The 27,443-nt window shown below is 38.1% G+C and overlaps 3 protein-coding genes across 4 annotated transcripts in view; 1 reads left to right on the forward strand and 2 right to left on the reverse strand.

Annotated features, from left to right (window-relative positions):
* Positions 1–5,873, reverse strand: part of hdhd5 (haloacid dehalogenase like hydrolase domain containing 5) — an 8,448-nt gene extending 2,575 nt beyond the window's left edge. The window contains exons 1-6 of one of the 2 annotated variants that reach the window (XM_052122881.1): positions 5,612–5,873; positions 2,160–2,363; positions 1,937–2,049; positions 1,550–1,643; positions 1,412–1,445; positions 1,157–1,331 (exon numbers count right to left, since the gene is read on the reverse strand). In XM_052122881.1, coding sequence (XP_051978841.1) covers positions 1,157–1,331; positions 1,412–1,445; positions 1,550–1,643; positions 1,937–2,049; positions 2,160–2,363; positions 5,612–5,683 — 692 coding nt within the window. In that variant the 5' untranslated portion in view covers positions 5,684–5,873. Of the gene's footprint in view, positions 1–1,156; positions 1,332–1,411; positions 1,446–1,549; positions 1,644–1,936; positions 2,050–2,159; positions 2,364–5,563 lie in introns of both variants that reach the window. The other variant, XM_052122880.1, reaches the window with a different exon arrangement.
* Positions 1–17,040, forward strand: part of ccdc77 (coiled-coil domain containing 77) — a 21,972-nt gene extending 4,932 nt beyond the window's left edge. Inside the window, exons 2-13 of the mRNA XM_052122879.1 lie at positions 5,882–6,038; positions 6,483–6,536; positions 8,862–9,039; positions 10,243–10,385; positions 10,549–10,645; positions 11,080–11,161; positions 11,305–11,390; positions 11,538–11,686; positions 11,864–12,110; positions 12,276–12,401; positions 13,045–13,197; positions 13,682–17,040. Of these exons, the coding sequence (XP_051978839.1) occupies positions 6,496–6,536; positions 8,862–9,039; positions 10,243–10,385; positions 10,549–10,645; positions 11,080–11,161; positions 11,305–11,390; positions 11,538–11,686; positions 11,864–12,110; positions 12,276–12,401; positions 13,045–13,197; positions 13,682–13,828 (1,449 nt within the window). The 5' untranslated portion in view covers positions 5,882–6,038; positions 6,483–6,495 and the 3' untranslated portion in view covers positions 13,829–17,040. The remainder of the gene's footprint in view (positions 1–5,881; positions 6,039–6,482; positions 6,537–8,861; positions 9,040–10,242; positions 10,386–10,548; positions 10,646–11,079; positions 11,162–11,304; positions 11,391–11,537; positions 11,687–11,863; positions 12,111–12,275; positions 12,402–13,044; positions 13,198–13,681) is intronic.
* Positions 17,041–17,603: 563 nt separating this feature from the next.
* The window catches only part of si:ch211-272n13.3 (ankyrin repeat domain-containing protein 26), a 38,193-nt gene continuing 28,353 nt past the window's right edge, over positions 17,604–27,443 (reverse strand). Inside the window, exons 32-43 of the mRNA XM_052122877.1 lie at positions 26,515–26,690; positions 26,095–26,188; positions 24,618–24,641; positions 24,150–24,227; positions 23,708–23,842; positions 22,669–22,781; positions 21,642–21,774; positions 21,216–21,506; positions 20,869–21,104; positions 20,410–20,659; positions 18,229–18,274; positions 17,604–17,781 (exon numbers count right to left, since the gene is read on the reverse strand). Of these exons, the coding sequence (XP_051978837.1) occupies positions 17,621–17,781; positions 18,229–18,274; positions 20,410–20,659; positions 20,869–21,104; positions 21,216–21,506; positions 21,642–21,774; positions 22,669–22,781; positions 23,708–23,842; positions 24,150–24,227; positions 24,618–24,641; positions 26,095–26,188; positions 26,515–26,690 (1,737 nt within the window). The 3' untranslated portion in view covers positions 17,604–17,620. The remainder of the gene's footprint in view (positions 17,782–18,228; positions 18,275–20,409; positions 20,660–20,868; positions 21,105–21,215; positions 21,507–21,641; positions 21,775–22,668; positions 22,782–23,707; positions 23,843–24,149; positions 24,228–24,617; positions 24,642–26,094; positions 26,189–26,514; positions 26,691–27,443) is intronic.

Here is a 27,443-nt window from a genome sequence, read left to right on the forward strand (position 1 = left end):
AGCTTAGCTTAGCTCGGATATGTGAAAAATAAATAATTTCACCATGTATATGCAGAAATGTATGCATAATGTGTGACAATTGATCAATTAAATTAAATTAAAATGTGGAATAATGTTCAGATTTTGCTGTTTTGGAAGGAAATTGGCACTTTAATTCACCAAAGTGGCATTCAGCTGATCACAATGTATATTCAGGACATTACTGATGTATAAAACATCCTTGAGTAATCATGATAAATTGATAATTTGATACTAGAAAATCACTTGCCATTGGGCAAAGAAACACAGACATTGGACAACAGATAATTGGAAAAGAGTGTTACGGATCTGAACCCCATTGAGCTTTTGTGGGATCAGCTAGACTGTAAGGTGCGTGAGAAGTGCCCGACAAGACAGTCACATCTATGGCAAGTGCTACAGGAAGTGTGGGGTGAAAGGTCACATGCTACAGGAAGTGTGGGGTCAAAGGTCACCTGAGTATCTGGACAATCTGACAGCTGGAATAACAAGATCTGCAAAGTTGTCATTGCTGCACGTGGAGGATTTATTGATGAGGAATCTTTGAAGTAGTTTAAGAAGTTCTGAACTTTTTTCAAATTGTAATAGTAATTTATCATGTTATTAATGTCCTGACTGATACATTGTGATCAGTTGAATGCCACTTTGGTGAATAAAAGTACCAACTTCTTTCCATAAGAGCAAATAAGACTGAATCTAGAGCTCTGTAAATATCACGCACAAAGCTCATTAGCCTCATGTTATCATTGAGTATGTGTAATACACTACAGAGAAGAGCGCTGCACACATACAGTAAGTGCAGCAAGCAGCACTTGCAGACTATTTAATAACATTTCTGCCCTTGCGGTTTGATAATCGTACTGTCATATAGTGATTTCGATTTTATTTCGATTAACTGTTCAGCCTTATTTTTAACGTTTACTGATTGGCCACATTCACTTTCATTGTAAGTGTCTCACTAACTAACCTTGATTTTAAATCCTTCGATTTAACACAACTGGTATCAAACCTGGAATATCCCTTTAAGAAAGCAAACATATCAAGCTTTATAGATGTTCTTACTATGTGGTTATCCCTGCTGTTTTGTAATGTGTTTTAGTGGGACACTTGATTGTGAGAAACGAGTGTTGGCACTCACCGAGGGTTTTTTGCCTCGGCCATCCACAGCAGATCCATGTTGCAGGCCAGTACAGGGATGTGTGGGTAATGCAGTGATGTCACAGGGTTTCCCGGCATCCCATTGGTCAAGAGCACATCAAGAATCAGTTGCAAGTTAGTCTCCCACCTGATAGGCTCACCGAAAAGGATGACAGCTGTAAAGTGAAGATTAGATTAAAGGAAACAAAAAAACCTTTATCAGAAATGAACGTGAAACCAGTAGAATGACACTTACCTTCAATTGGTGGTAAATTCTTAGAGGGGGGAACCTGTAAAATGTTTGCATAATATAATCAGTATGCCATTCATTTGAGTAAACACTACGGACCATAATGTAAATAATGTAAAGGTCAATGTTTTATTATGGCCTCACTTCGTCTTTGGGTCTACGATGATGATCCACCATGTCTAGTTGAGGGTACGCCTCCCTCAGCATGTCAATTGTCACAACGTTCTTAAAACCTACACTGGAGTTTATTTGGTAAAGAACAAACTGTATGTATAAAACCTGATTGGATAAGCCATATTCAAAGCGGTGGAGCCAATTGGTATTTGCCAGTGCAAAATTTGCCACCAAGATGCCAAGGCATTGCTATGGTGTTCTGAATGGTAGAGTCGACCCCAAATCTCTATAATATAATGAATACAAATGTACCAAATGCAGAACGATGAAGATTAATAAGTCACAATTAGCTGTAATCAGCAAATATGTGTTAGTATGATCACACATGTGTTGTGTACATCAAGTAAAGAAGGATACTTGTGTGCAACCTCCACCACTGGTCCCTGTCCGGACACCAGCACGCACAGGTCATGGAACTGAGTGAAAACCCGCAGCGGACTGTGAGACAGCATTACCTGATCTGGAGACACCTGTTTGGGGAAATCAAATGATATTTATGTAAACACAGCCTTGTTTTACGTTCTGACATTTATGTTAGATGTAAATATTTGTGTCAGAATGACTTTTGAATGAGACGTACTTCGACCTCCAGGAGGTGAGACAGCTGCTCGGCCTTGGTTTGTCGTAGACTGTTCCCAGCATTCGTCACGAACACGACGGGAACCTTGTATTTTCCATTCCCGTCCACCAGGTTCCTGAAACACTGTTTGGCTTCTGGAATGAGCGTCCGTCCACGCACCAGCACTCCGTCAATGTCAAATAGAAGTCCAAACAAGCTGCGGTCCTGTTCACAGACATAGTTTGAAATGGTTTTACTTTTCTCAAAGCAAAAGTTTAATAGTCACTTAGATAGTCACATCTAGTGGTCGACTGATATGGGTTTTTCAATGGCCGATATGATATCTAGAGAGCAGGATGGCTGATGTAAATGCAGATAAACATAATACAATTTAAAAACAGCTAATCAGATGCACACAACATTTCTAAAACAGTAAAACAAACACTTATTTCATGCAATATTAGTTCAAATTTGCATTTACTTGAAATGACAAAACCTTGAAAACACAAAGTGTTGACTATCCATTGACGAATCTATTGGTAGATTTTGGACCTGTCACAAGAAGACGTAACACTTCTGTTAACCGGCCAAGCAAACACAGTTTTCGGCCCATGCCGATAATCGCAAAATGGCCAAATATCGGCCGGTCTATCACTAGTCACATCTAACAACTTCTTTTGTGTTCAACGAAAGGAAGGAAATCGTACAGGTTTGAAACTAGAGGTAGACGGATATATCTGTTTTGACCATTAAACGGTGCCAATAGTTGCTTTCATAAACTATCGGTTATCGGCATAAACCTATGCCGCCGGTTGCTTTCGTGAACTATCGGTTATCGGCATAAACCTATGCCGCCGGTTGCTTTCGTGAACTATCGGTTATCGGCATAAACCTATGCCGCCGGTTGCTTTCGTGAACTATCGGTTATCGGCATAAACCTATGCCGACGGGTGCTTTCATGAACTATCGGTTATCGGCATAAACCTATGCCGACGGTTGCTTTCGTGAACTATCGGTTATCGGCATAAACCTATGCCGCCGGTTGCTTTCGTGAACTATCGGTTATCGGCATAAACCTATGCCGACGGGTGCTTTCATGAACTATCGGTTATCGGCATAAACCTATGCCGACGGGTGCTTTCATGAACTATCGGTTATCGGCATAAACCTATGCCGACGGGTGCTTTCATGAACTATCGGTTATCGGCATAAACCTATGCCGACGGTTGCTTTCATGAACTATCGGTTATCGGCATAAACCTATGCCGACGGTTGCTTTCGTGAACTATCGGTTATCGGCATAAACCTATGCCGACAGTTGCTTTCGTGAACTATCGGTTATCGGCATAAACCTATGCCGACGGTTGCTTTCGTGAACTATCGGTTATCGGCATAAACCTATGCCGACCGGTTGCTTTCGTGAACTATCGGTTATCGGCATAAACCTATGCCGACGGTTGCTTTCGTGAACTATCGGTTATCGGCATAAACCTATGCCGACGGTTGCTTTCGTGAACTATCGGTTATCGGCATAAACCTATGCCGCCGGTTGCTTTCGTGAACTATCGGTTATCGGCATAAACCTATGCCGACGGTTGCTTTCGTGAACTATCGTTATCGGCATAAACCTATGCCCGATTGCTTCGTGAACTTCTCGGTTATCGGCATAAACTACGGGTTCATGAACTCGGTGGCACTTGCCGGTTGCTTCGTGAACTGGTTATCGGCATAAACCTATCGCGTTGTGACTATCGTTATCGGCATAAACCTATGCCGACGGTTGCTTTCGTGAACTATTGGTTATCGGCATAAACCTATGCCGACAGTTGCTTTCGCTGAACTATCGTTATCGGCATAAACCTATGCCGATAGTTGCCGATAGTTTTTAATTCCACTGTGTTACTTTGTAGAAAGATTTCTACAGTTAGAATGGCTTGGTTCTACAGTATAGCACCCTCTATAGCTGAAATAAAAACAATCACTGGCACCTCATGGGGATCTAAATACATCATTATAGACAATATTCATCCTTATTTTTTTCCTCACTTCAATACGTATTTAAAAATGTAATATTCACCTTAATCTATTGTCCTGAAATAACAATGCATTTCTTGTTTATAGTTAAAAGTCCCGCTATATGCACCAAATCTTCAAATTTTCTAGTTATTATTGGGATTTTGGTTGCACAATAAACAGCATCTGGGATTTTATTAATTTTGGCCTTGTAGCCTCTACGTCTGTGCCTGTTACAGCAAGGAAAGACTAAGAACATTTTATTTTAAAAATGATCAATGAATCCATTATTTACACCTTAGTTATCGGCAAAATACACTCTCGGTCGACCTCTATTTCAAACAATATGTCACTAACTCTTGTATAAAGTGACATACAGTGCACTTTTTTCAGGTTCAGTTCCCCTGGTAAAGTGTCTTAATCAAGAATACATTGGTGAATGTTAATAAATAACCTGTTCAGGATTTGGGCCAACAATATTTCAGTTACCGGCCCAAATCGAACCACTATGTCACCACACCATCCCTGAATGACAAAGTGTTTCATGCTAACCTTGTAGGCTATGTTGTTGCATTTTCTGCAAAAAGAAAGTGAAACTTTTAGCACGTCCCCTCACATTTGCTGTGCTAATTTAGGGGTACAGTATGTGTCATACAGTGTGGGGTAAGTTACTATAAAAAAAGTAATCAATTACTAACTACTAATTACATCTTCTACAATGTAATTAGATTACTGTACTAATTAATCTGTCTGAAAGTAATTGTATTACTAATTACTTTCTAAAAACCTGATGAAAAATGTAAGGAGGATAGATATTAAACTGTTCTTTTAATTCTTTCAAATAAATAATATAAAATAAAATAAATTATTTACAAACTGGCCAAAGAATTTAAGGGGCAAAATATACATTTTAACATCAGACGTTAAATTTAAATTTACATTTATACATTTTAAATTCACTATAATTGTTTTATAGTCTATACAGTATTTAACACAATTAGATCAGAAGTAACTAATAAAATGACTGAAAATTTAAGAGTAATCCTTTACATTCTTCAATGGAAAAAGTAATTTAAATACAGTCATTAATTACTTAGTAATGCATTACATCCAACACTGGTGTCATAGTAATGACATCCAGTTGAAAGTTGATGTATATCAGTTCCAAAGGTTTCCAATCAACTGCCACATGTTTCAAAACCTATTGAGCTGCCTACCTAGACAGCATATTTGTCTATGTAGGCAGCTCAGTAGATTTTGAGACACAGCCCAAGACTGGATTTAAGATCATGAACAACACTTACCCCAAACTTATTAGACACACAAGTCGAGTAACGGATGGCACAGCTCTTTCTGCTTATTAAAGAGGGTTAATTGGTAAATAAAAGTCATCTTAATGAGCGTAAACTCACTGCGCTGTAGCGGCGCAGCATCTGCGCAGAAGGAGCTGCGGGACTCACGGTTTTCATGATCGGTTTCACGCCTCTCCACCCGAGTTTGAACATATTCAAGCGAGAAAAGATCTCTGCCATCTTTTTCTATGTCCAGTCAAATAAATAGATAAATGGGAGTGTTTCTACATGGGCCACATCATGACTCCTCTTGCACTGCTAACCACAAGCTCAATGCTATCAGTAGCCAAACATGTTTTTCAAGCGCCACAGGCCACGCATGAGGTCCATGTATGGCTCTTATCTAAATCAATCCTTGCTTGGTGTATGTGTCAACAGGAAATGGTGTAGACTTGACAGACCCCGAATGCAGCTGCGCTTGTGTTTGCGCACAGTCTGCGCAGCGGGACGCCGCCAGGACGCGCTCCAACAAATCTATAAACTTCCGCTTTATAACCGGCGTGTTTTGCAAGAGCGAAGTGGACACAAACACAAGGTAACTAGTAAATATTAAACTAACCATGAATATGTTATTCAAACCATGTTTATATCTAACAATAACCGAGCGAATTATTTGAAGTGACAGATGTGGCTTACAGCAAGAAAATTCAACTCCTTTGACAAAACCTAATTTTGTTTATTTAACTTGATTTAATCACACAATAATAACTATGCTGCATTTATGACAGTTAATTCTTAAATAAAGTAAAAATCTTGGGTTTTTAAATGTATAATTGTTTCTCGAGCTTTGTTCTTTCAAATTTCCCACCGCCAAGCGTGACTGTGTTTACATGGCAACCACAAACGTGTCAATCAAACGTAATATTTGATCACACAAAGGAGCTCAATAATAAAGGCTGGCTGATGTTTGATACAATAGGCTTTTTTAGTTTTTCATATGAGTACAACTGAACCTCATAAAAGTATATTTTAATTTTAGGTTATAAACAGTGATGATGGATTCCCCACCCACAAAGGACCATAAAAGAAAAAGGTAAATTTCACTAAATTATCATTACTGTGAAAGAGTAATATTCTAAAGACCATTTCTACTTATCTAGATTGAACTTAAATCATAACAGCATTGTGTAACCATCGAAATATTAAAACAATTGTGACAGGTTATGCAAGCTTGTGAATAATCACAGTCAATTGTCAAATAAGTTTGTCGGAGGTGAGAAATCTAGTTTAAAACAGGCATTTCAAGTTCATAGAAACATTTTCTACAAAACATTTTTATAATCACTTTGAAAACGGGTATTAAAATATATCCTCGCGTCTTGAATTCATGAGTGCACACAACATTTTCAACAAAATATATATTTTTGCAAATATAATGAATTCTTGTATCAAGAATATCTATTACGTTTTCTCAGGGTTACGCCACATGACCTGGACAAAATGTGCCTTTACTTTAAATGTCTAATATATATATACACACACACTGGTGCCAAATGTTTGTAATAATGCACAGATTTTGCTCTTATGGAAAAAAATTGGTACTTTTATTCACCAAAGTTGCATTCAACTGATCACAATGTAGTCAGGACATTAATAACATGATAAATTACTATTACAATTTGAAAACAATTTTCAAAACTTCTTAAACTACTTCAAGGAGTTCTCGTCAAATAAATCCTCCATGTGCAGCAATGACAGCTTTGCAGATCCTTGTTATTCCAGCTGTCAGATTGTCCAGATACTCAGGTGACCTTTGACCCCACACTTCCTGTAGCATGTGACCTTTCACCCCACACTTCCTGTAGCACTTGCCATAGATGTGTCTGTCTTGTCGGGCTCTTCTCACGCCCCTTACAGTCCAGCTGATCCCACAAAAGCTCAATGGGGTTAAGATCCGTAACACTCTTTTCCAATTATCTGTTGTCCAATGTCTGTGTTTCTTTGCCCACTCAAACCTTTTCTTTTTGTTTTCTGTTTCAAAAGTGGCTTTTCTTTGCAATTCTTCCCATAATGCTGCACCCCTGAGTCTTCTCTTTACTGTTGTACATGAAACTGGTGTTGAGCGGGTAGAATTCAATGAAGCTGTCAGCGGAGGACATGTGAGGCGTCTATTTCTCAAACTAGAGACTCTGATGTACTTATCCTCTTGTTTAGTTGCACATCTGGTCTTCCACATCTCTTTCTGTCCTTGTTAGAGACAGTTGTGCTTTATCTTTGAAGACTGTAGTGACACCTTTGGATGAAATCTTCAATGTTTTGAGGAATGAAGGTGATACAATGCTTGAAATTGCCAAAAAACGGATTGACTGACGAGTTTCTAGTGAAATCTGTTTCTTTTTTTGCCCTTTTTGACCTAATATTGACCTGTCAGTCTATTGCATACTGTGGCAACTCGATAACAAAAACAAATACAATGTTAAGCTTCATTTAATGAACCAAATAGCTTTCAGCTGTGTTTGATTTACATTGACATTTATGCATTTGACAGACGCTTTTATCCAAAGTGACTTACAGAGCCCTTATTACAGGCACAATCCCCCCGGAGCAACCTGGAGTTAAGTGTCTTACTCAAGGACACAATGGTGGTGGCTGTGGGGCTTGAACCAGAGTCCTTCTGATTACTAGATTACCAGTTATGTGCTTAGACCACCTCTCCATATAATGGCATATAATGGTTTGATATAATGGCAAGTGATTTTCTAGTATCAAATGATCAATTTATCATGATTACTCAAGGATAAGGTGTTGGAGTGATGCTGCTGTCTAGATTTGATCAAAAATGACTTTATTTAAATAGTGATGATGCTGTTTCACATCAGTAATGTCCTGAATATACTCTGTGATCAGTTGAATGCAACTTAAAAAGTACCAATTTCCTTCCGAAACGGCAAAATTGGTACATTATTCCAAACATTTGGCCACCAGTGTATACATATTACTTTACACATTCATGAGGGTCTAAAGGGGTTCTCGATGCTTATTTATTTATGTCACATAACAACAAAATGGCAACCTACATGTTGGTTACACCACAGCTTTGATTTGGTTTAGTATATATATATATATAAATCTTTGCTTACCTTTTAAATAATAATAAAATATTATTCTTCACTATTAATGCTAACTTTTTGTTTTCACGAATTTCAGCTTTAAATGAGGTTTTTATTTTTTTTGTATCGGAGAGTAATACCATGGCACTTTAAGTGTTATAAAGACATATGTTTTGGTTTGCTGATTTTAAATTTTTAGTTTTGTGTTCGTATTATACTGAGCTTGCATGTACACGTGCCAAATGACACTCTATAAGTGCTGAAGGTGTCCTCCTCCTTTTCCTCTGGGTGTTGTGTTTTGGGATTAGTCCTGAACGCCGGGAGCCGCTGGAGTCTCCGCTGCCCTCCATCTCAGAGCGTCTGGCATACCTGCGACCGTCCCGAGAGCTGCTGGAGTTCTACAGGCAGAAGGTGGCACAGTTTGACGGAGAACACGACGATCTGCTGCAGATGCTGGAGAAATACAGGGGCACTGCCGAGGAACAGGTGAGCTCAGGAGCAGTGTTGGGTGAAATGCATTATCAATTACAGTAATTAATTACTTAGTAAAGTAAGGGACTACTATTAATTTTTCAGTAATTACTTGATGTAATTGATTACATACTGTATAGACTATCATAACAATTCTATATAAAACAATAGTGAATTTAAAATCATCTAAATGTTAAAATATTTTTTTTTCTAATTTAACGCTGCCCCCTTAAATTCTTTGGCCAGTTCATGAATAATTAATTAGATTTAAATATTATTTATTTGAAAGAATTAAAAAAAGCAGTTTCATGCCTATCCTTGTATTTTTCATCTGGTTGAGGTTGATAAGGGTTTTAGAAAGTAATTAGTAATGTACAGTAATCTAATTACACTGTAGAAGATGTAATTGGTAGTTAGTATTTAATTACTTTTTAGAGTAACTTACCCAACACTGCTCATGATTGACTCATTTTTGCTCCAATAGGCTCATCGGATGCAAGCCAACTGTTCACCCCATTAACATTCTTTAAAAAAACTAATTGATCTTAAATGAAAACTAGATGGGTCAAATTTGTCAAGACAAAATTTGATGTTGGCTTGACCAAGCCTTGTCTAAAGTTTAAACTAGTTTTATAATCTTGGTAATAAATCTGCACTTTAATCATTTTGATGGACACTACAGTAAGTTGCACAAACGGTCTGCTAGCAGTCAGACAGGCCGTCACATAGATGGTCAGATAAACAGTACTGATAAAGAGAAGAGCAACTTAAAGCAGATCAAAGGATTTTTGTGGGTTTGTTTACCGGGAGTTTGAATTAACGAACATTCCATTGGCCCATTTGAACATTCCATCAATGTAAATCTATGGGATTCTTCTGATATTTGATCGTCCGCTGTGTGAAAACCATAAGTCCGATCAGTTAGAAAAGATAAAGCACACTATTCCAGAACAGTCTGAAGGTCTGTGCCAAATTTGGAGGATGTAGCTTGAATGCTCTGGGAGGAGTTAGTGTTAGAATTTTTGGTCTCGTTTCATGGATTTTGAAAAACCCTAAACAAAGTTTGTAAAACAACAGTTTGTTGGATTCGTCAAGCCACCATAATGACAGATTTGTTGTTTTTAGTCCATGTCTGTTTATGTTTAGGCCATACATACCAATGGACTTGCAAAATTCACATTGTCACATTCACAAGTTCACTTATATGTATTTCTGCAGCATAAGTTGCAATGGGAGGTGCGTCAGCGTGAAGAGGAGATCACAGAGCTCCAGAAAGCCCTCAGTGATATGCAGGTGTATCTGTTCCAGGAGAGAGAGCAGGCGCTGCGACTGTACGCTGAGAACGACCGCCTCAAAATCAGGTCAGATAACTTGCAGGTGTAGTGTTGACAAAAAACATGTCCAACAACTTTTTTAAATCTCAAGTTATGATCATGTGACATGCATGTTTAGAAGTGCTCGATAACAGGAAGCCAGGGGGCGTTCATTAACCTGAAATGTATAGTCTTTATTTTATTGTCGCAGAGAGCTGGAGGACCGGAAAAAGATCCAGCATCTTTTAGCACTAGTCGGTCCAGATCCTGGCGAGATCACCTATTTTCACCGCGAACCTCCACACAAGGTTCAAATGAAACATTGTTTTTATCTTATATGGGTTTTGTCACTGAACAGTTGCTTTAAGGAATAGTTCACCCAAAAATGAAAATTCTCTCATCATTTACTCACCCTCATTCTATCCCAGATGTGTTTGACTTTCTCTCTTCTCCAAAACACAAATAAAGATTTTTAGAGAAATATCTCCGCTTTGTTGGTCCTCACAATGCCTTTATGTGCTTTTTTGGAGCTTCAATATTTTGGCCACCATTCACTTGCATTGTATGGACCAACAGAGCTGAAATATTAATTTGTATTCTGTTGAAGAAAGTAAGTCACACACATCTGGGATGGCATGAGGACGAGTAAATGATGAGAGAATTTTCATTTTTGGGTGAACTGTCCTTTTAAGTTGTCTGTAAAGATGAAAGTAGGTTTGCTTTGTTAAATCGTGGTTCTTAGGTCACTGTTCCTCAAAAGAAGATCCAGCCGAGGTCCCAGGACGAATCCAAGGTGGCAAAACCAAGGCCTGTATCAGTGAGAGGTTTGTCATCCGTCTCTAATCGAAGTGTTTGATTCTTTTGTCAAATCGTCTATTGAGAAGTGGGATTTAGGAGTCATCTTTTGGTATAGAGGATGATCAGTGTACTATTGTAGCAGCTTTGCTCTTCGTGTTTTAAACTACAGGAACAAGCAGGAAGTCGTCCAAAGATGTAGAAGATACCACTAGTTCAGAGCAGTACAAGAGAGACAATCAGACCTTACTGCTACAGGTGTGTGAGAACAATCAAACAGTACCACAATACTGTATGAAACTATTTCTGATTGTATTATAAGAAGGTATATTTCTATAATAGATTTGGGCTGTACATTAAGCTCTTAAAGTATGTTTAATGGCTGCTGTTCCTCGATGAGTCCAGGTGGAGGCGCTGCAGGCTCAAATGGAGGAACAGACGCGGCTGGCTAAAGAGCAGGTGGAGGCGCTGCTGGAAGACCGACGCATACACCTGGAGGAGAGGCAGGTGCAGCACCAGAGGGACCAGGAGAGAATCACAGCCCTCACTGACAAGTACATTCATTCCTCCTGTCAACCATCCATACCTGTCTCACTTCTCTCGTCCTTATGTGACCTGACTGGTTCGACTTGAGTTGGCTATGGCAAACATCACTATAACTATTTTTATGTCAATGAACATGTTAAAGCGACAGCCCTTCACTCTCTCGACTGGTTCTTCTGTTTTGTAAGACTCCAGCGCACACAGAATCTTCTATACGAGAGCACGAGGGATTTCCTGCAGCTGAAGTTTGAAAGTCGAGCTCATGAGAAGGGTTGGATGGTGGAGAAGGACCGGCTGCTGAGAGAGCTGGACACCTGTCAGGAGAGACTCAGAGAGGCGCGCGATTACCCTGAGCAGCATCCCCAATCCACAGACGTTCTGTTTCTCACACAGCCCAGCCACGAGTCCAGCCAGACCCACCGGGAGGAGATCAGGGTCAGAAAACAGTCGTTTCATTTTTAAGTAAAGTAACTTCTATCTTTAAGAGTTGAATGACATGGCATAAATATATAATATTTTTAAATGACAACAACAAGGTTTGAAATGATTAGAATAACAGCAAATTTGTTTTATTAAGGGGGATTGTCTTTATTCCAACAGGCTTTGCAAGAGGAACTGATACAGTCTCATAAACTGGCCGACATGTACCGAGAGCAGTGTGTGACTCTAGAGACAGAACTGTCTCAGATCAGAGAAGAGGGTGATGTGGGCAGAGAGATCTTCAAAGTAAGCAAACAACCCACAGAGTGCATGTGATTTTACACTTTGCCCATGTACTGGTTACTTACAGAATAGTTCATGCCCACAGACTGTTTTCAAGTTAGAGATATTATTTAAAATGTAAAGAACTTTTGTAAAGTGCATTTGTAAGTATACGTCATGATCGTAATTGTGGTGCTGGATTTTTAAAAACATTTCAGAAAGTTTGTGAAGGTTCACGCTAGAGGTGGACTGATATATCGGTTTTATCGATTCATTGGTGCACGTAGTTTCTTTTTGTGACCCTTCACTCTAGAGATGGACCAAAATATCGGTTTTTATCGATTGTCGCAGTTAGTTGCTTTTTGTGAAGTTCATGTTAGAAGTCAAACAATATATTGGTTTTGCTGATTAATCGGTGCTAATAGTTGCTTTTTGAAACGGTTCCTACCGGCAAAAACCTCGAGGTAAAATAAAAACACGTGGGGGATTTTACATGTCAATCAGATTGCCATTTCCTGTCTCAGTGGGTGGTTCTTGACCAGAATTGGCTGATAAAGTGGACAAAACTTCATGCCAATATTTAAGTCTATCACAGACAGATTTTACTTAAAAATATTACACTATTCTCTGTCAGAATTGATCCGAGTGTGTGTTTGTGTGTGTTTAGGAACGCTCTGATAAGATGGCCAATCGTCTACAGTTGATGACTCAACGTTATGAAGCCCTGGAGAAGAGACGGGCCATGGAGGTGGAGGGATTCAAGACCGACATCAAACACCTACGACAGAAAGTCAAAGATGTGGAGAAACATCTCTTCAAAGTCAGTCTTTTCATCACCTCATCTATAAGAACATTAAGCACATCTGTACAGAGTATTCATTTTGGGAAAATTACTTTTACTCTACTACAGTCCAAAGCTTGCTATACAACTCCAATACACTTCAGATAAACATGCCATTTTTCATTACTTATAAGTTATGAAATAAACAATAATAGTGATGTTCGATTCATTAAACTTTTCGTCAGGGGGAAAAAAAAATTCAGCCACGGTCAGTTTGAGAATGCTTTAATTTTGCTACCTATCACAGTACCTGTATAAGGTCTGTGTACCTGTAATGTTAAAATGCTGTCCTGCTCAATCTCTGATACAAGTGTCTCTGAATAAAACCCCCTTTTCCAAAAAAGACACGAGCCCAATCTCAAGTTTTAAGTCTAGCACGGTTCAAATTGCTTACAGCACCTTTAATATCATGTATGATGCACCATATTTTGACACAAGTAAAAATGACTGTTTCTTTCACAAGGTGACACTTAACGTGGGTCCTAATCAGGACTTGGCCATTCTCCATGAAGTGCGACAGACCAACAGCCGCACAAAAAAAGTCCAGGACGAGCTGAAGACCCTGAAGGCAAAAATCTACAAACTGGAGAATGATCTGAGATTCAGCTGAGGCCAAAAGTATTAGTTTAATGAGCCACTTCCATGTGTTTTAAAATGTGATATCACCTAATAAGTATAGTCTAACAAATCAGCCCAGGAATGTCACACTGGTTTTTATATTTTTTTATTATTAGTGTTTCACCAAATCTGATGTATGAAGAGCTCCTATAAGACAAGAGTGAGTGATGTATGAATGCATATAAAGAAAGCTGGATGTTGTAGATGTGTGTACTTAATTTGTGCTTTTGCATTATTTCTATAGTTGAAAGATAAAGTTAGATTTTTATATGATTCAACATTTGAGAGAATGACAAACATACAAAATAAGACCAAGATTCATTTTATAGCAAATGACAAATAAAATACATGAATTTTTACACATTTTGGTTTACAAAAATATTTCACCCCAAAATTTGAAATTGTATTTTGCATTAGGAAAACTACTGTAATACAAAACAGCTCAATCTCATTTATTTATATTACAATTCAAATTTTTTTTTTCTAAATTACAATTTTTTTTTTTTATGCAATTTTAAATGTATTAAGCACAATTCCTTCAAGTTTCCATAATATCAAATTCCATTAATGTGAAAATCCCTCAAAATAATTTTGCCAATACCGATAAATAAGGTGGTGGAAAAGACTGATAACCGATTAATCAGACAATACTTTTTTCCCGGTTGATTTATAGAATTAAAAAAAAATCTCTTATAATAAAATCCCAAAAGCAGTTTATTTTGCAACCAAAAGCCCAATAATAACTAGAGAAATGAAAGATTTGGTGTATAAGGTGGGATTTTTTTTATTATTACTATAAAAAAGCCTAAAATACGCCTGGGACTCTTATTTTGAAATGATAGACTTGGCAACCTTACAGTGCTCTATACCCACATATTTTCCAAATGAAGCCTTTTAGAGCCTAAATAGTCACACGATGAAGAGTGTATATATATATATATATATATATATATATATATATAATTTCACCAGATGAGGTTCGTTGATAGGGAATAAAACAATTAGGGGAAAAAATGTACAACATATCGGTAAAGATTTTATCCGATAACCAATAGTTCCAAAAAGCAACTATCGGCCTGATTAATTGGTAAAACCGATATATCGGTCCGGTAGTGGAATTTTATATTAAAGAAACCTGGAGGGAGAATTGTACTTAATTGTCATGAAAATCATGATGCATAAAAATAAGGTTAATTTTCTGTTTGCAAAATATCTGACACAGACATTTATCAAATTCACCCAAACATCGAAACAAATTGTCCTGAGCACAGCAAAGTGCTCAGTGCATTGTGTAGTTTTGCCTTAATCTGTTTCTTTCCCTCCGAAAACAACATCTCAAAATTAGAGTTTCGTCATTTGAAATCAAAACAAATATATTGCACAGTAGTGTATGATGTACCATTGTTATTACATGGCAATAATATGAACGGTACAAGTTTAACACAAAAACAGCCAAAACATATACATAGTAAACTAAAACCCACAAATAGTAAAACACCACTGAGCTGTAAAAGAGTTCGTAGGGGAACTCAACACTGAAAGCTGCACATGTACCTTTAAACCTCAGTGATGGTGACCACATTACTCAAAGACAGAAGTTCATTTCCTCCTGAGGCACAAAGTGCATTGTCACTTTATACTTGATAAAAAATGTTTTTTTTTAACTTTGGCCCTTTTGGTGTAGCAGTAAAGCACAAGTTGCACACTTGGAACTATCAGAACGGCCGTCCAGACGGCAAACATTTATATAACACATTTTTTACTCAACAGGCCTTCTGTAAAAGTGCTCGTTAAACGACAGATTATTCTCCGGCTGCACAGTTCCAGACCAGCAGAAAGCATTCGGAGTAGAGTGAGAGCCACTGAGAGTATCTATAGTGCCCTAGAGTTATCTAATATATGACAAACCCAAAAATGAAAATGCTGTCATCATTTACTCACCCTCAAGTTGTTCCAAAAGCATAAGATTTTCTTTTTTTCCATGTAACAGAAGGAGAGTTCCAAAACTGACAATGCACTATAAAAGCTACGTGAAAGCAGTTAATGCAAATCGTGCGCTTCTGAAGCCTTAAACTGAATTCAAATTATTATTCACTGTAAATGTTACCTTCCGTCGCCATAGCACTAAAATAGAACATAACTCAACTCAACTTTTTTGAGCATATTTAAAAAAAATATATATATATTTTTTATGGATAGAACAATTAATTGAACTGAGCTTATACTGAGCCAGTGGGAATAAATTGCAGAAAAAATGTATAATAATATTTATGTACCGTAATAAATTAATAACCGCTTGCTTGATCTAAACAAAAGTTGTCAATTTAAAAGTTTAGAATCTGGACAATGCATACCGCGGATTCTACTCATTCTTAAATAATGCTTTTTAATTTGCTGACGAATTAGAACTGCTTTGTTCTCATAATTTGCCAATTTATCATCACAACAATTATTTTCAGAGTTGGTAAAAACTAAAATAAATTCGAAAGCCACGCGTTATATCTCATTAGAAAGATCTCAATTAGTAGATTACTTCCAAAACAAGCATATAACATAGACGATGACATTTTGTAACTTACAGCAAACTATCCAGATTCAAACGAGCCCAAACAACATAATATGATGAGCAGATCATGAAATATTCCTCGAAGAGTGTTCATGGAAAGATGACGAACAAAAGGGCGCTCAATGATAAATGTTCTGCACTTATATAGCGCTTTTTTAACCTTAGCGGTATTCAAAACGCTTTACACTGTGACTCATTCACCCATTCTGCCATTGGGAGCAACTTGGGGTTCAGTGTCTTGCCCAAGGACACTTCGGCATGTGGAGTCATGTGGGCCGGGAATCGAACCGCCAACCCTGTGATTAGTGGCCGACCCGCTCTACCACCTGAGCCACAGCTGCCCCAAACAACATTGTACCGAGGACTTTATGAGTGAAACACATCCACATACTATATGTGCTCATGTAAAGGGTTGGGATGTTTCTGAACACTTAATATTTCTGTATTTTGTAGTCTAATCCATCCATTTCCAATGGCCGGTCACTTTAGACCGGGAACACAACAAGTGTAACAAAGTCAAATAAAAACAATACAATTTTCTGAAAATGATCTAAAACAAATGAAATGAAATGAAACTACAGTTTTCAGAAAAACTTAATAAAAACAGTTCATTGGTCAGATTTGACTGGAACACAATATAAGGGTTAAAAAAAAAAAAAAAGGGTGCTAATTTGGTTGGTGTGTTTAGGTAATGAGATAAATAGTTTATTTTTCAAGGAATATTGCAAGTAATGATTAATTTTTTTAATAATATTAATATAAGTTACTCAGCTTCTCAGATTTTTTTAACAGGGTTTTGTGTTTATCTGGACATGCTCTAGAAATATTTTTGGTGTAAAATAAATAAATAAAATATGCATCAATTACACTGATAACAGAATTCCCTTTTAAAAATTTTATAACGAAGAAATTAATTTCAGACATTCTGCTAAACATCTCCTTTTGTGTTCTATGGAAGAAGAAAAAATCATACAGGTTTGGACCAACATGGGGGTGAGTAATTAACAACAGAATTTAAATTTCGGGGGTGACATGTTCCTTTAATCCCTTTAGGTGAAGTTCCGATAACACAACAAACGCTTTCACAAACCCGTTAGCACCATTCAGTAAACATAAACTAATGTGCTGCTTTTGGACATCAATGAGAGTTTGTGTTGAATGGGTTTGAGAGTCAGTTACCGTGTTCATTGGGTTCACAGTGTCTGGACTGACCCTGGGTCAAATCATGTAGTTCTTCTTGAGCACCTCCAGGTACTGTTGAGTGGCTCTGCTCACTGCATCCGGCTGTTTCAGGGTCAGGTTAAGGTTTAAGTTGTGAGAGCCAGAGGCCGAGCCCACTGGAGACAGACGGGCAGAACCTCCTTCCAACTCCCCTGTGACTGAGAAACAGAGAGATATTGCGAACTTGATGATGAAGTCGCTTTCTGAAGCCACAAAAAGCCTGTTAAATTAAAGCATTAGTTCACACAATGAAAACACCATTGCTTCTGGGCTTGTTTTGGTTTGTTTGTCACACAAATCGATTGAATGGTTTCAGAAGACAGAATATAGCAAAATGAGTCATATGGACTTATAAGGTCCTATCTCTCTCCTTGTTTTAGCTTGACAGTCCGTGGTCACAGTCTAGCTTTATTGTATGGAAACAGGCAGCTTATACATTCTGCTAAATATCTCATTTTGTGTTCCATGGAATGTTTATTTTTGGGTGAACTTTTCCTTAAATATTCAAGTACTGATTTACAAAAGCTTTCCATGGAATAGTTTTTCAGATCCATCATTCATGATGAAATTCAAACCGAGTGTCAAGACGTTTCAAAATGACTCACCGTAGTCCAGCTCTTTTGATATATTTTTCTCCAGCTCTGTTTGCATCTGTAATAGAACAAAAACAAACACTTAATCTCTCCTCAGCTGATTTTTGTGCATTTCTCTAACCATCTCTGCACACATAAGACTTAATCGCTCTTTACAATTTGGACGTGACGTGATATAAAATGCAAATAACTAGATGCCACTTGCTGAATCAAGCATGCAATGTAATGAGGTCATCATGTGGCAATAATGCAGCATACTACGGTTTAAACACCTAGTGTTGCATAATGTGTAGTGTTATATATACTACTATTAAAAATTGTATGAACTACATAGTATATACTACATAGTTAGCAGTGCACTAGTATTGCACTCTAGCCAATAACTTGGTTTTCTAGACTCATTTATTATTGTGCTATGCTCTCCATAGCAGCATGCTCAACCACAGTCTCTAACCATTTACTTTTAACCCTAATAATCTGTGAAGACTCAGAGATGCAGAAGCAAATGTGTGAGTGTGTGTGTTCTGAGAATCAGTGTGCTGCACAGAGCTACACACCTGCTCAGGTATCAGGTTGAAAAGAGGACAGGTGAGAAACAGACTTTTGAGCGAGAAGCTGAAGATATCAGAGACACAAGAGGTTGTGAGTCCAGAAAGCAGCGGTGAAAAAAAGAGACAGGAGGATTATTTGTTGGAGAAGAAAGATGGAAGTGTGAGGGGCAGGTCACTGATATTTCATGCCTGTTGATTTCAGAATCACCACCTGTACTCTCACACTCGCATGCACCGATCAAACATCTACCAAACAGGAAAAGTGGACGGGTTCCATTTGCACACTGGCAAAAAAAAAAATTTATATCCTAAAGCTAACAGCAAATATTGGACTGGTTTGTTTAGCAATGAATGTTGAGTCAGTGTCGTATAGGATTTGGAAACCCATTCAAAAACGAAACACTACAACCCAGATTGGTAAAACAGACTCAGAGTATGATTCAATTTCACCCTATTCCTAATCTTAAAAAAAAAAGTACTGTGGCGGTAACGTCGTTCAATGATGGTATCAGGTGGTAAAACGGTGGTCCTTTGATATTTAACTTGGTACAAAGAATGCTATGGCATTACCAATAATTGGCAAAATTATCGTAATAACGGGACGACTCTCAGATTCTATTCTTATCTATTCACGTCCTCGGAATTGGAATTACTTGTTCATTCCATCAAAGTGTAGTTTTATTTATTTTGACAAAGAAATACCTCATCATTACATTTCTTCACCTCATATGAACTAGCAACCTGTTGAAGATCCAAGTTGCTGTTCAGACACAAAAAAAGTGCGTTTTGCAATATAAAATAGATTTTTCCTAACACACTAGCCGGTTTCTCGGTCAAACGTCACGGCTCACAAAATATTGTTTTATTTTGTGGTCTCAGTGTTGGGAATACTTATTTTGATTTAATTTCAATTTCATAGCTTAACTTGTGATTGTACATTTTCAAACAAGACCTGATTTTACAAACAAAAACAAAATACAAAACAAACATAATGAAAAAAAAAAGGAAGAAAAATAAATGAAACGAAAAGCAAAACTTAAACAAAAAATGAACAAATCAAAAACAAAAGACAAAACAACTATTGTATTTTTAGCACTTCGTGTCCTCGAACTTGGAAATTATTTGTTCATTCCATGTACAGTTTTGTTTATTTTGACAACAAAATACTTCTTCACTAATTAATTCACCTCCATATGTACTCTAGGGGACCTAGGATCTAGATAATAAAATCTAGGGGCTGTTCAGAACGAACGTGTTCTTGTGTTAAAAAACCTAAATGCAGCACAACGATTGGAACAGAACGTAAGTGTCTCAAGAAAACGTCAAGAAGCGTCTTAAAAACGTGGCACTCCTGCGTGAGAACCTGAAAAAAAACTGTGAGAAGTAGCGCAGCGGTCAAAGAAGTCAATCTAGTGCATTTTTACAGACGGACACAAAAATGCTGCCGATGTAATTGTTGTTTCATCACAAAAGTCAAATGGGAGAAGTTGGAAATGTATTTGATAAATTCACAACTGTGCGGGTTGTAATTATGAGTTCTATAAAGACATGAACCATTTTTTAACACATAATTACAATAATTCCAAAATGACGTGAACGCACCATTTGACATGATGTAAACCTGTGCTGTAACATTGCTCACCTTTGCCAGGTAGGCTTCGACACGGCTGCCCTGTGAGTCCCCTACCATACCCAGCAGAGGGGACCCAAGGCCGAGACTCCTGTTCAGGGGCCCTAGAGATGCCCCGTACGCCCCCACAGAGCCTAGAGAAGTCACATCCAGAGCAGGGCCTCCTAAACCGCCATTCACTATACTGCTGGTGAGCAGAGATTTACTACGCTGTCTCTCGCTCAGGAGTTTAGCGTTGGCCTCTGCTAACCGCTCATTAGACCTGCACATTACAAAAATAATAACACTTATCACGTCGCAAAATGTCAATTTTCAGTGTCAAGTTAAATTTCAATCCTAACTGAAAGCGGTAGAATCAGAGGCAATCAAAAGATATTTGATGTTTAATAAACAGTTGTTTGTCATGTTATGCATCTTATTTGGCAAATTGAATAATTCTATATGATTTGAGGACTCCCTTCACACTCTCACCTCTCTAGTTTAGAGGCCAGACTATTCCTGAGGCGCAGTTCTTCACTGTACAGTTGTTTGTATCGTTCCAGTTCAATGCGGCTGGAGTCTCTCTGTACCAGACTGTCCTGCTGAGTGCTGCGCACACGACTAACTTCACTCTCCAGATCTCTGATGCGTTGCTCCAGCTGAGTGCGCTGACTGGCCTCGTTAGCGGCTTTCATCTGCTCCAGAGCTTCCTGAGATGCGGCCTGCGTCTGTCGGACGAAACAAACGAAGAGTGTATCATTTCATATAGCACTTGGACTTCGCTAACAACGTTAAAACAAGAACAGCGTGATTGGTATGGATTCTGTGATTTACGGTACCTGCAGGAATATGTTGACCTCCTCTAGTTTGTGCTTGATCTCCTGTCGCGCTCTCTCCTCTGTCTCACGGCGATACTGCTCGGCCTGACTCTGATCCATCACACCAGACTCCAGCTGTCTGCGCATACGGGCCACCTCCTCCTCCAGCATCCTGTTACTGCGCTCCAGCTGCTCATGACTGCGGCTCAGACTCTTCACAGATGCCAGCTTCTCCTTTAACTGCCGGTTCACCTCCTCCAGATGGGAGCAGCGCGATGCCTCCCGCTCGTACTGAGACTGAAGTTCATCCACCTGCCAGAGGAGAGACAGATGGAGGAAAGGAGGTGAAAAGAGGGTAAAAAAAACAATAAGGAAACAAAAGAGCAATATGTAGACACAATCAAGCATCCATACTTCAATGCCCACTGGAAGTGTAGGAAGCTGTACCTTAGTCTTCATTCTGCTGACAGCGCTCTCCGTCTCCCGTCTGTCTCCTCTCAAGCTGCCCAGAGGAGCGTCCAGCTGTCCAGCGCCCTGTTCGCGCAGTTGCTTCTTAGCCGTCTTTACCAGAGTCTTCAACCTGACACACACACACATAAGATACACTGTATTATTAAAAGGTGCTTAGTGCAACTCGACAGACTGCATCTCATTCGATAGCACTTTTGCAGCCAGGTTTGGGGTCATCCCTAATTTAATTAAACAAATGTAGGACATGTCCTGCAATACAAGGAGATTTGAGAATCCATGTATCAATTTAAATCAGAGGTCGACTGATAGTGGATTTTGCCGATACCAATAATCGTTGGATAGTTGTTTTTTTTCATTCTTAGTCTTTCCTTGCTACGACAGGCACAGACAAAGATGCTACAGGAGTCCAAAATGAAGAAAATCCCAGAGGCAGTTTATTGTTCAACCAAACTTCCCAATTATAACCAGAACAAAATTACAATTTGGTGCTTAATGCAGGACTTTTAAAGGTGCTCTATGTAGGATTGACAACAAGTGTTTGAAATGGGTACTGCAGTCCAAATTCAAAATATTGGAGAGTTGTCTGTCCCGCCCCAGACTCATGCAGGTTGCCAGAATGAGGACACACAAATTAGCCAACTCTGCATCCATTTTAAATCTGTCTCCATCTTCCAAAGGCATCTCCAATATTTATCCTAGTTCTACTTCAATGTCAATCATGCACAATAAGACCACACATTTGTATCACTTCAGTAAGTAGGGTTCGTTTTGGGTTCATGCTAATTTTAAAATACATTTTAGAAGCTGAAATGAGAACTTTAATTGAATTGACTCCAAGAGAAAGTCAAAGTTTACACCAAGTTTCAGGCATTTTACATTTAAAAAGCAGTGTGCATTACATGTGTGTATCTCACAGATCCGCAGGCAGAAGGAAGGAAGCATATCGCTGGCTTCTCTATATACTCAAACACATCTACAGGTGTGGTCAGGGTTCAATGATCACCTGTACATTTCTTTCTGAAGGTCAGTGTTTCTCTGCATCTCCTGCTCCAGTCGAGTGTCCACTGCCTTCTTCTGCTCTAACAGCTTTTTAGCTTTTTTCTTCTCAAGCTCCATCTGAAACACACAGACAGATTGCAGCCGTTAAGATTCTCAGAGACGTGAGAGACTTCGTCCTTAAAAGCTTAAAACACCATCAGACAAACATTACGGTAGCTGACATGAGATTTCAAGCAAGCCAACTAGTTTATTCAAAGTGCTATATATAGAAATTTGGGTTTTACCGATATATCAGTGCCGATATTTGCTTTTTTTAAGCTATCAGTTATTGGAAAAAAGCAGATAGTTACTGATAGATTTTTAATTATTATTAGTTTTTCGTCTTGTCCTTGGGGAAGACACTGAACCCCAAGTTGCTCCCAATGGCAGGCTAGCACCTAGCATGGCAGCTCTGCAGTCATTGGTGTGTGAATGGGTGAATGAGAGAGACAGTGTAAAGCGCTTTGGTAACTTCTAAGGTTAAAAAGGCACTATATAAAAGTGCAGACCATTTACTATTTTAAAAGCTTATAAAAAATGAGCACTCCAAAGAGGTTTTGTTGTTAAGTAGATACATGTTAATCATAAGTTCATATTAATGTTCTTGGTGCCCTTAAAGAAAAAGGAAAAAGTCTGTTTTCATTAACGGATCGCTGATGATCTACTGTTGTTAATTTACTGCTTATACAGCATTTATTTATATGATCTATTTATTCATGAAATCTATTTTTAAAACTATCGGCCGATGAATCGGTTAACGTCCATTTCCACCAGCTAATTTACCAGTATCGGCAAAATCCACCATCAGTAGACCTCTACTAGAAATGAAAATGACTTTAAAATTCAACTTTCTGCAGTGTGACAAGCAAAATTATTTTTTCAATTCTTCTACATGCAGATTTTACAACTTTGTATTAAAATCCTACATGGAATAATAGTACTTTATTATTAAAATGTATTTGTCACACAGCAATTTCATCTAAAATTAATTAATGAGGTTAAACCTGATTGGTCAGTTCTCCTTTCTCTTTATCAAGCTCAGAAAGGCGGAGTCCCAGTCGCGAGCGGCTCTTTAACTCCTCCTCCCACAGCACCTGCGAATCCTGGGCATTATGGGATAGCATGCTCTGCTTCTGCACCTGAGTGGAACACCACAACCAAGATTGATTGAGACAGAAATCAATACCTTTATCAACTTTTTTTTTCCCTCCCCAATTTGGAATGCCAAATTATCCTCGTGGTGGCGTAGCGGCTCTCAATCCGTGTGGCGGAGGACGAATCTCAGTTGCCTCCACATCTGAAACCATCAATCCCCACATCTTATCGCGTGGATTGTTAAGCATGTTACTGCGGGGACTACCCAGCCCCCCCCTCCCTATCAATTTTTTTTATATATTCTCAATATTCATTTCGGTCTCTCGTGTGGTCTATCATGCTTTTACGTACCTCTTGGTTGAGCTGCTCTTCAAGAGTCATTTTACTGCTCTGCAGGTTTGAAACGAGATCTTCCAAACGATTTTTGACCTGAGAACATCAACAAACAGATGTCAAGAACCAGTACGCCTCTGCTAAACACTTGACAATCATTTGCTGTAGCATCATGCGTCATGCAGATACAGATTTAAGATCTAGATATCAAACCAACACTTTAGAGCCCAGAAAACAGAACTATAGGAATTTACAGGACATTAAGAATCCAATGAGAAGTAACTTAAATCTCAAAAGACCACCACCAAAACAGAGAATATCCAGAGAGCTTTAATACATCCAGAAACATGTTTATGGTTTTCTGTTCATTTCATTAAAAGTGATGTTCACAGGGAGATTTCAGGTCCAGAAAGGTTTTGATTTAGAGGAAAGGAAATCAAACCAAGGAGATGGATGGCTACAACCAGTCAGATGTTTAATACCAACCCCTTCTCCAGGTGAATCTGATAGCTGCGAAAAGAAGGACTTCTACATCAGTTCAAATGCCAACTTACGATTTCAAGCACTTTCTCTTATCTTGGTACTCCATCAGAAATGCATTCGCCTCAGGTTTCAAATTCCGATACATGCCGTCAATTACCACAGCAAAAAGTGATTTGGACTAATCCCTCAGTTTGTAAAAATAAACCAAAATAAGTTACAGTAATGCACTTACAATGGAAGTCTATGGGGCAGGTGTACCTGTGAACTGTTAAAGGAATATTGGGTTCAATACAAGTTAAGCTCAATCGACAGCATGTGTGGCATAATATGGATTATCACAGAAATGTATTTCAACTAGTCTCTAATTTTCTTTCAAAAAAGCACAAATCTGGGTTTCAGTGAGGCACTTACAATGGAAGACAATGGAGGCTCGTCCGTAAATGTTAAAATACTCACAATTTCAAAAGTAAAGGCACTAGATGCAAACAATATGGGTGTTAACATGATTTTAGTGATAAAATTCCCTTACTAACCTTTTCTGTGTTAAGTTATAGCCCATTTTTTATTTTCCTGGTCAATGGCCATGCCAACCCAATATACAAATTATATTATCAGCATAATAGTTTGACTGAAAAATGTGTGCAAAACAGGATGATTATGATATAATGAAGATCCTGCATGTAACTATGGTTTAAGGAGGGTGTACCTGTATGTGAAATCTCAAGGATTAATAGTGGTGTTTTCCTTATCACATGATGTGTTGTTCTGAAAGCAAAAAGCAAAACAAACAAACAAAACACGGAATGCAGGCTGTTATCCACTCAGCCCGACCGAATCAAATCAGGCGCATTGACTCACGCGTTAATCGAAAGCGAAGTGCTACCTGCGCTTGCACACGCTGCTGCACGAGTCTGTTGGGTATACAGAAGTCTCATCACATTTAAACTTTATGTTGAGCCTCCCAGTCAGCTCTTGAAACCACACTACATGATCATGAGGAAGGATTACTTCAGCGATTACACCATTGGCACACGTGCCATAGGTTGCAAATCCCCATTACAGCCAATTTTACACTTATACTTAGTTGCCATGACGCCGTAACGCTGCTAACACTAAAACAACTGAAAAAATGTAAACAACATTACAGCTGAAATAATACACTTTAGTTTTAACAGAAGAATTAAACAATTTTTATAAAATTGTAAGCGTCACATTTCTGTCTTTAAACCCTCAAAAAACTGCGCCATTGACTTCCATAGTAAATGCTTCACTGTAACCTCGATTTCTGCTTCTTTTTTTAAAGGATGGACGACTGTAAATGTATTTTTGTGGTAAATCAACATTATGCCATATGCCAACTGTTTAAAATGTATATCACTGCATACTACAAACCATTTTACATTACACAGGACATTTCTAAATAACAAAAAAGGGGTACAACCAAACCCATTTTATATGACTGTTTTTTGTCAGGACTTACCACAGTACCCTCCTGCACTCCCTTCTGCAGCACCTCAATGCGATTGCTCTGCTGTTTGGCCGTAGCCTCTAGTCTGGCATTCTCGATCTCTAACCTGCCGTGATGTCATAATCACATTAAAACACTTTCAACATGCCATTTGCCATCAATTAAATAACTAGCTAACTACTGTTATCAACATGAAATGTAAAGTGGTCATGTGACAACAATGCAGTATACAACTGTTTGAAATGTATATCACTGCATACTATGTTTTAGATGCGATTTCTAAAATTAGCAGGCAGTATACAGTATATGCAGCGTGTAGCATGCTATTATTCCAGACATTACCATACTACTACTATTTCTGTTGTATCTTTAAACTGAAATAATAGTACAGTAGTATGCGATTTCAGTTTAAGCCTAAAAGTGTCCCTGTACCTCTGCACCGCCTCTTCAAGCTGTTTAATCGTTTGCTCTTTTCCAGTACAAGCTGTTAGCGCCTCCTCTAGTTTCTGAGCAGTACTGCACACCTCTCGCTCCTTTTCATCCAGTGAGCTCTTTAGGTTACTGATGCGTCTCTCGGCCTGGACGTACTGTTCCTCAGACTCTTGCAGCTGGAGACACATGTATAAGAACAGTTGAATCAAAGAATATTATTTAGTTATTATTAACAGCTGTCAGCTTCTCTCTGTAGCATGAAGTAAGTTTGTTTGTTTGGTTGTAATGCCATGCCAGCTTCTATGGCTATTTCCATGGCAAGAAATGTGTAATCTATTTTTCTTAAAAACTCAGAAATTGGTTTGACTTTGTAAAACATTTCCTCCAGAGTGTTAAGTAAATAGAAAGTTAAATGTCAGATATTTGTGATACAAGAGACACCTTTAAAAGATATTCTATTATATTCTATAAATTCTATCAATATTTGTTGGTGGTGATTTCAAGCATATATTTGATTATTGAAAATGAATGTAATTCCGTGTCAACTCAATCTCTGGCTTAAATATTTATGATAAAAAAATGTTTATAGTGACAATTTTCACACTTTTGGAGGTGAAAAATATTAACCTTATAAAAGTGCCAGCATTATTATTTTATTTTTGCACACAGATCGAAGGGTCTATTACTAAAATCAGTTGACACCCCTTGATGCCAATAGTGTGTGTCCAAAAATAGGAAAAAACAACTTTTTTGTGTTGTTTTTCCAAAGTTGGAGTATATATAACTCCAGAAGTATTAAATATATATATTTAATATCCTTTTAGGTTTTTGTTCAGAACAAACTTTCCTTTTAGTATCTTAATTTTTAAGGCCCTATATGGTTAAATCACAGAGATATAGGGCTCTTAATGTGGCTCCATGTGCAGATT

The sequence above is a fragment of the Xyrauchen texanus genome, chromosome 49 (genome assembly GCF_025860055.1).
Source record: "Xyrauchen texanus isolate HMW12.3.18 chromosome 49, RBS_HiC_50CHRs, whole genome shotgun sequence".
Taxonomy (NCBI): Eukaryota; Metazoa; Chordata; class Actinopteri; order Cypriniformes; family Catostomidae; genus Xyrauchen; species Xyrauchen texanus.